The sequence below is a fragment of the Rhea pennata genome, chromosome 11 (genome assembly GCF_028389875.1).
Source record: "Rhea pennata isolate bPtePen1 chromosome 11, bPtePen1.pri, whole genome shotgun sequence".
In the NCBI taxonomy this organism is placed as follows: domain Eukaryota; kingdom Metazoa; phylum Chordata; class Aves; order Rheiformes; family Rheidae; genus Rhea; species Rhea pennata.
The window spans coordinates 7,107,809-7,116,112 of NC_084673.1; the positions used below are offsets into that span (position 1 = coordinate 7,107,809).

The 8,304-nt window shown below is 59.8% G+C and overlaps 1 protein-coding gene across 4 annotated transcripts; it reads right to left on the reverse strand.

The window, feature by feature from the left end:
* Positions 1–718: 718 nt before the first annotated feature.
* Positions 719–8,047, reverse strand: CSTF2 (cleavage stimulation factor subunit 2). Of its 4 annotated transcripts, none has more exons than XM_062584779.1 (15): positions 7,954–8,047; positions 7,689–7,767; positions 6,598–6,767; positions 6,133–6,269; positions 5,898–6,017; positions 5,633–5,794; positions 5,365–5,449; positions 4,953–5,015; positions 3,558–3,617; positions 2,788–2,929; positions 2,276–2,427; positions 1,736–1,998; positions 1,490–1,615; positions 1,064–1,189; positions 719–925 (listed from the first exon to the last, which is right to left on the reverse strand). In XM_062584779.1, exons 1-14 carry the CDS (start codon positions 8,009–8,011, stop codon positions 1,067–1,069), a joined length of 1,740 nt encoding a protein of 579 aa, XP_062440763.1. In that variant the 5' UTR covers positions 8,012–8,047; the 3' UTR covers positions 719–925; positions 1,064–1,066. The 4 variants fall into 4 exon arrangements, with proteins under 4 accessions (XP_062440763.1, XP_062440762.1, XP_062440764.1 ...); XM_062584778.1 differs by having other exon boundaries at positions 5,365–5,488; XM_062584780.1 differs by lacking the exon at positions 3,558–3,617 and having other exon boundaries at positions 5,365–5,488.
* Positions 8,048–8,304: the final 257 nt, after the last annotated feature.

Here is an 8,304-nt window from a genome sequence, read left to right on the forward strand (position 1 = left end):
ACAGAAAGACGAGCTCCCCACCCTGCCCCACGCAAGCTTCAGGCCAGCCAGGCCAGGCTGCAGCAAGGTGCTCAGCCTGCGTAACAGGCAGGCTGCATGGCTCTGTCCTTCAGCCCCTAACTCCACAGCCTCGCTAGGTGAGGACGCTGCTCCAGTATGCCCCAGGGAAGACAAGTGAGGCAAATAAGCATTTTATAAAGCACAAGTTAGTGCCTAGGATGCAGCTACCTCTATACAGAGTTACTGTCACTTATACCCCTCAATACCTCCTGCAGGCTGCCTCAGTGCTGCCATCTCCAACTAGACCCCCTCTCTGGGTAGTCTGCACACTTCATCCAGTGGCAAGAGCCACTTTCCAGTAGAGAAATGCAGAAGCACAGTATCCCTGCTGCAAGACATGCAAGCAGCCCACCCTGCACAATCATTACAGGCCAGACAGGCTCCTCAGCCCCAGCCTGGTCCCCCATCAGTCTCCCCAGGTCACCCTGCAGGCTTTGCGCAAGTACCTCCCACCACACACCACCCTTGTACAGCCCACCAGTCGCAGGGGGGCTATTTCTGCCACATTCACCACAAACAGTGTGGCCTGCTAGGGAAATCAGAGGAACCCAAATAGTCCAGACGAGTCTGGAGCCAGGCCAGGCTATTCCCAGCACCCAACAGTCCCCATTCTGCCTCCACAGTGGCAGAGGTCACACAAGTCAGTCTGCAACAGGACTTTACTCAAACCCTCCTCCCACTTTATTTCAAACATCATAAAATATGCACAGAGGAAAAGAGATGAATGAGAGGGCAAAACACATTGGAGGGGGAGGAGAAACCTCTCCCTAAATGCAGCATCAGCTCAGATGGTGATGGGAAGCAGCCGCCACAGAACGTCACCTCTGTCCAGGCAGATGGCATTTTTACCGCACGCCTGCCAAGCCTGCAAGAACCAAGGGTGACAGAATGAGCCCTTGCACTGAGAAGTAAGCCCCATATAGACCAGCCCTCCGATCCACTGCAAAGGAACAGGCTTAGGGTGAGGCAGAGTTAAGGGCTGACCCATCCCCCTTGTCATTACCTATCACGGTGCCCCTGTGGATTTCTGGATTTGCTCCTTCAGAATAAGGATACTTTGCCGTTGCTCTGGGGGCAGCATGGCAATCTGGTCTGCTGTCAGCTGCAAAACCTGCATGATCAGGGCTGCCTGCGGGGAGAGAATCAGACAAGCTGTGTGTTAGAGCAATCCCAGGTTACTGGAGCCAGGAAATGGGGTGCTGGTGGGATTAATTCTCCTGTGCAGCACGACCCAGGTGCTGCTTGAGCTCTGAGCAGACTGGGGTGAAAAAAAACGCACCCTCTCCAAACTAGTGGGAACTATACCTCCCAAGGCTGAGGGGCACCAGCACTAACTCCCTGAGGCAGGCTGTCCTCTGCCACAGCAAGGAGTGCAAGGGACCAGCCCCTCCCCTCCTCAGGTGTCTCAACATTTCTTTTGTCCACTCACCTTCTCATGATCCTGTGGGGTGACCTGGCTCTGTCCAGGGCTAAAGCCTCCAGGCTGACCAGCTCCTTGGACCCCTGCCCCAGGAATGCCCCCTCCTTGCATGCCAGCCCCTGCCATGTTAGGTACCTGTGGGCACAACAGAAGGAGTAAGAGGGTCTCCAGACTTGGCTGTACAAATACACCCCCACCTAGTCCCAAGCCAGGACATCATCAGCGCTAGATCAGCCACGCAGGTGTTGTGCATACCTGGCGGGGTCCCTGCGGGCCACCGGCTCCCATATTAAGTGGCCCAGGACCCTGTATCCCACCAGGCATTGGGCCGCGTGGGTTGGGACCAGGCCCTCGAGGCTCCAGGCCCCGGGGCTCCATGACCCTGGCCTCCATGGCCCTCGCTTCCAGGACCCGTGGCTCCAGGACTCGTGGCTCCATGCCCCTTGGCTCCAGGCCTCGTGGCTCCAGGCCTCGCGGCTCCATCACACGCGGCTCCAGCCCTCGTGGGTCTCTTCCAACTGCAAAGGAAAAACAAGGTAAGCTGTGGAAGGGAGTTGTGCAGTAGGAAGAGTTGGAGTGAGCCCGCTGCCTCCTTTGCCTGGGGGCCTAGCAAATGCTGGAAAGGCGCAGGGCTGGGGGCAAAGTCCTTTGCCCTGTCAGACTGTCCCGCCTTGTTCTGGGGTCATTTCACTGCCCAAACCCCTTTCCCGTGTCTCGCACCGGGGCAGCGGGCTCCACTCTGACTTTTCACCTGCTTGCTTTAAGCCACCCATTCTTTCATGCCCCCGCTCTCACCTCGAGCATCCATCAAGGGCCCCCGCGGCTCTCCCATCAGCGGTCGGGGTTCTCCCATGGGTCCCCCCCTCATCTCATGGGGGGGGCCACGGCTGTCATGGCCAGGCATATGGTGCATAGGGGCTCCTTGGTGGGGCGGCCCAAGGTAACCTCTGACGCAGAGAGACGAGGAGAGCAAAGCAGGAGAAAAAGCGAGAGAGTGTGAGTCAGACGCTGGCTTGGCATGGTCTGGGCAGAGTGCTGGGATCGCCCCCGAAGCCAGCCATGGGGAAGGAGGGCAAGGCTGGCACAGGGATGGGTGCTATCAGTCCCATATCACAGGGCTGCAGTTATTGCCCTGAAGACGTCCCATTTCCAAGAAAACAGGCCAGTCCATGGGGTTGGCAGCACACAGGACTCCAACCAGGCAGCAGTGACTAGGCAGAAGGCTCGTGCCATCCCTGCCCTCAGGGAGAGGCCACCTTTGGGCAGGGGGTAGTGCGAAGGGCTCCTCTCCTTCCCTCTCCCCTCACCTGGGCTCCACTTCTCCAGTGACTGAGAGCAGGGTCCCTCCACGAGGGTCATTCGGGGCATCTCCCAAAAGGCCTCGGGGTGGCGGGCCACTAGCAGGTAGAGGTCCACGCTGCATAGGGGCCCTCGGGTCTGGCATGGGCACTGCCAGGGAGACACACAAGAGCTCATGAGGATCGACATGACCACTGCTGTGCTGAGACTGCCCCCAGCGCCCTCAGGGCTGGAGCGTGGGATGGCTTCACTGCCCTCTGGCACGCAAGCGGGCGGGCTGTGCTGACTGCCGGCAGGCAGCCCCTTGGACAAGGTGAGAGCACAACAAAGCCCCTTCCCTGGAGGCTAATTTCAGCCTTTTTTATTTTCTCTTTCTGATTCTGTCTCACACTCTTTACAACACCAGGTGGCCAAAACGAGTCTGGGTACCCCCATGGCAACCCCTAAGAGCATGAGCCAAACACCCTGCTGATGCAGGACTAGGAGCAGAAGCAAGACCTAGAAGTCTCCTGTTAGTGACACCTCAAAAGGGGTTGGACCCTAGGCAAAGACCCTCTCTGGGCAGGCTCTCCTTTTCCACCAGTGACTCTCTGGGCACAGCACTAGCCTGTTCTCTCCTCCGGCCCCCAGAGGAAATCCTGCCTCCTCCTAACCCTGCCAAGCTACGCAGAGTGATGTGCCAGTTCCTGCCCCTGCGTGCAGTGGGGTGAAAGCTGCTCTCTCTGTGCACTCCACAACGAGCTCCATGAGGGAAGGGAGCTGGCAGGTGCAGGGATACCTTGAACGCGTTCGATAGACGCAGGCCTGGCAGGTCCCACGGGCGAGAGCTGCAGGTTCCCTGGGCAAGCAGCAGGAAAAGAGGGAGAAGAGCAGATACGTAAATAGTGTATGCACACACACACACTCAGCCTTGGGAACAGCGCTGCGAAGGCCCGCAGGGGCCTGCACAATCAGCTCTGCTCCCTGCGGTCCCCCAGAACACCTATTCGGAAAGACACTGCCTGCTGCAGGCCTGGCTTTGTCAGCTTCTTCCACTAGGGCCAGCTCTGACACCACGAGCACGCCAACCACCTCGGCAACGTCTGCGCAGCCCTCGCCCTGCTCACTGGGAGCACGTGCGGACCAGACCACACCCCACACAGGACGTCCCGCCGAAATAACGGGCGTGATGCGGGGCAACACTGTGCACCGCAACACACAGCGAGTCCAGGCAGTTTCTGCCTCTGCCCACAGCTTCCCATGACACTGCCCAGCTCCAGCTTTATGCTGGGGGGTACCAGCAAAACTGCCAAGGACCGTAGGATTGCTCTCAGGGAGACAACATCCCCCGAAGAAAATGAGTCAGCTGCTCTTAAGATATGTAAGGCTGAAGGATCTCAAAACAGTTTTGCCATGTTCCTGACACAGGGCCTAAGATACAAATCAAGGCAATACAGATATTAGCTCCCTGCATGCCTTACTACTGGAAGAACAGGAATGCCTTGGCTGCACTAAACTCAGTGCCTGCCTTGACAGGGCAGCCATGCAACACGTTGAACTGTAAGGAATCTGGCTCCAGGGCTGGGTTGTACAGACCTTGTCTGCAGAGGGTGGGCCGAGCAATCACTCACTGGGAAATTCCCTGCCAAGCCTCGCACTCACTATTGCAAGCAAAAGCAAAGGCCCAGCTCCCTCTGCTGGGCACGGCACAGAGAGCACAGGGAGACATGGGCAGACACCGTGGCCACGCAGCTGCTTCCCAGCACCCAGACAGCAAAGGAGCAGGACAGGAATTGGAGAAGAGCAAGCTCTCCCTGCCCACACAAGCACAGGGACAGACACGGGCTCACAGATGGATGGAAAACACAGGCACATCCCACTCGGTGGGGCTCTGCGGGACCAGCGGCTCTCCTGACTTCCAGGGCATGCCTGCACAACACGGTGCAGGGCAAGCTGGAGGCACACCAGTGCACGTGCTGGAGCCCTGGAATCAAGAGAGCTGTTATCACAGCCTTGTGCCTAAGCGAACAAGCCCAGCACTGTGGGAGCTGCTCCATCTCCAAACTCGGGGCTAGCGAGGCTGCGGGTAGCTGGCGGGGGCGCTCCTGATGAGGTGTAGCTCAGGACCCACTGCATTGGCCCCAAATGGAGCGAGGCTCACGTGAGACACAGCATTAACAAATGTGCGCTTTACCTTGTCCGCGCTCCAAGGGCACAGGCCCTCCTCCCGGCATCCCAACCTGCGGCTGCATCCCACCTGAGAGGGAAGGGACAGAGATCAGACCCCTTCCCGACTGTCCCAACGCAGCTTACCAATTGCTCTGGCTCAGAACAGCCTCCCCAGTCTCAGTTCCTGGGGTGGTACCCACAGACTGATTTTGCTGCTGTCAGTTGCCCGCAGAGCACAGTCATCCTTCCGAACGGCTGCTGGCGGCAGCCACGCTCACAGCTCACAGCACGGGAGCACGAACTGTTCCAGCAGCAGCACCCGCACAGGGCCAAACGCTCCAGCGAGGGGGAAAGCACAGCCAGGCTAACCAGGCTGCCTGCCCGACCTGCGTGCCTATGACAGCCCAGGGACCACGCGGGGCGAAACAGGCACTCACCTCCCGGAGCCATGGGGCCGGGGCCCGGGCCCTGCACAGCGGCTGCCATCGTTCCCGGGGCTGGCACTCCTCCCTGCATAGGCGGCTGCATCAGAGGAGGAGCACCGTTTACGTGCATGCCACCCTGCCCAGGAGGGAAACCAGACCTCAGCAAAGCTCTGTCACCCCGGCACATGCGTTCCGACCCGGGAAAGCAGGCACTGAAAATACCCCTCTCTTCCACATATGCCCACGCCAGGCACGGCAAGTCTGTCTCATAGGCTCTTACTATGGGCTGTGGCTGCGACGACGGGGTGTTCTGTGGGTTCAGCTGGGCATTTGGACCTGGACCTGGCCCTGGTCCTGGCCCAGGCCCTGGTCCTGGTCCTGGCACTGGCTGCTGGTTGCCTGGGATCAGAGGAGGAACACTGGTCTGGCGATGAAGGATTTTCTAGGAGCAGAAGAGGGAGAAAGAAGTTCTCTTCTACTCCCCACTTCTGCAACAGGCTCCCACCAATACCCCACAACCCCAGAAAAGACAGCAGGGGACAAACCAGTGCAATCTCCGGATCGACAATCCTCATCACCACCTGGGCCTGCAGCAGGGCGTAAGCCAGCTGGGGGTTCTGCAGCAGCATGTTCCTGGCTTCCTGGGGGCTGTTCTGGACACACAGCTGATGAGAAATGCACAGATCAGAGCTTTAGCACAACTTGTGCGGGCTGTAAGGGCACAAGCGGCTGCTGATGGAAGAGGGTGAGCAGGCAGCACAGCCCTCTGCTTTCACTAACCTTCATCTGCTTCATCAGCTCAAACATCTGTTCAGGTGGCAGGCTGGCAACTGCCCGGCTGATGGATTCAGGGGCATCTTCGGGATTGACAGGGTCCCCATAGGGTGACTCTATGATGGGAGCGCCTGTGCCCAAGCCTGCAATGGAGTTTGCGATGCAAGCTGTGACCTTGCTTTGGATGGCAACACAAACTGGCTGTATTTGACACGTTCATCAGAAAGGAAATGCTACAGTCATCAGTAAAGGGAGGGGTAACCAGCGAGAGCAGGGAGAACATCTGGGAGAGAAAACACACAGCTTAGCCCACACATCCCTCTGCAAAACTGTCCTTGTTATATTGCTTGAAGCGGATCAGCTCCATGAGTCTCTCTCTCATCAGTGTCACAGAATATGCAGCACATTTCCTAACACTACAGGCCAGCCCAGAATGACATCAATTTTCACAACTGCAAAATATTAACTCACTCTTCAGCTCCTCCTTGTTCTTCTCACTGGCTGCGTTGTCCACGCGCAAGGCCCTGCCGCTGAACTCTCGTCCGTTCAGGTTCCGCATAGCGCTGAGAGCAGTCTCCTGATCCTGGTACTCACAGAAGCCATAGCCCTTTGGCTTTCCTGTCTCCCTGTCATATACCAACCTGGACAGCAAGGAAGAGAGAACCACCACCACTAAAGGGCAGAGCAAGCACTGAGCAGAGTGCTTAATGCCTTCAGCTCCCCCTCACCTGGGAATGAGCTGTTGGGATACACCAAACAGGAGCACTGGGGAGCACAGAGTGAAGGCAGCTGGTGCAGTTTAAGGTGTGGGAGAGCCAGCCCGGAGCCAGTGCCAAAAGGCCTCCTAGATCCAGGCTGATGGCTGTTCCCAGAGCTCTGGTTTCCAGAAAGATTATCAGCTTGAGCACTGTGCTTCTGGTGATGCCAAGCCACGTTTCTCGTTCCATGAGGGCTGCTCTTCGGACCCACAGAGCTGTTCCTGGAGACCCACCAGTTGTTCCCAAACCCTCGCTCAGCTCAGAGCTCTAAAGAGCCCGGCACTGAGCCAGGAAGACATCCCTGCAGAACCACTTGGATGCTCCTGCCCTACGTTCCTGGTGCTCTACACAGAGCCTGCTCAGTACTTGACAACTTATCAGCTCCAGCTCCATGCCACGAGAAGGCAGCCCACTTGCAGCCTGGAGTGGGCCACAGAAGCAGTATGCTCACATTTGTGCTGTTGTGCTTGGGCTGTCAAGCTCTACAACTCCTGGCGAGCTTAGCACAGAGTGAGCCTCAGTGCTCCTCCCCCCAAAAGACAGCTATCACGAACTCTCCAGGAAAACAAACTCTCTGGGGAAATCTAAACGCTGCGTCGCAGTGGCGGTGGCACTGTCCTTCTATCCATGCTCAAGCCCAGTGCAGCAGCGTGGCTTTGCTTCCGCCTGGCTGAAGCCTGGCTGTGCAGGGCCTGCTCCGTGCTGCCTCGTGCACCCAGCTGGCGCGCAGGGCCTCGGACCCAGCTGGTACCGCGGCCCCGGCGGAACCGCGCAAGGAGCTCGGGGGAGTGCGGGAGAGCTCACCTAAAACTGACCACAGGCCCAACCTCGGAGAAAATGTCCTTCAGCTGCTCCTCTGTGGCCTCGTACGGGATGTTCCCCACTGCGGGAGAGAGAGCACAGCCACAGTCAGCGCGGGGCCGCCGCGGGCCGGCCGCCGCCAGGCCCAGCGACGGCTTCTCCGGCGGGCAGGGCCCGCAGGACCCCCGGCACGGCACGGCACGGCACGGCACGGCACGGCACGGCACGGCCCCGCCCCGGGCGCCTCCCCCGGCCCGCGGCCGCTCACCGAAGACGGAGCGCAGGGAGCGGTCCACGGCGGGGTCCCGCACCGACAGCCCCGCCATCCTGCCGCCCGCCCCGCTTCACCGCCGCTTCCGGTCCGCGCCCAACGCCGCCCCCCCGGCTTCCGCCCGCCCCAATCATGGCGGCGGCAGCGCCGGTAGCGGCGCGGCTCTCTCGGCTCCGGCGGGAAACGCGCGCCCGCGCTCCGCGGCCGGCCGCGCCGCGGTAGGGCCGGGAGGCGGCGGCGCCCCGCGGGGCTGGCGGGACACGCGGCTGTGGCCGCGCCCGGGGACCGGCCTCGGGGCGGCGCGGGGCCGTGAGCCGCGTGCCGGGCACCCGGCGGCGGCCAGCGCCG

Excerpts from the sequence above, each read along its gene's own strand:
- CSTF2 (XM_062584778.1), bottom strand. The coding sequence starts at position 8,011 with ATGGCGGGGCTGTCGGTGCGGGACCCCGCCGTGGACCGCTCCCTGCGC. Across the intron at positions 7,768-7,953 it reads CTCCCTGCGCTCCGTCTTCG|TGGGGAACATCCCGTACGAG; the intron begins GTGAGCGGCCGC and ends TCTCTCCCGCAG. Across the intron at positions 6,018-6,132 it reads AGCTGATGAAGCAGATGAAG|CTGTGTGTCCAGAACAGCCC; the intron begins GTTAGTGAAAGC and ends ATTTCTCATCAG.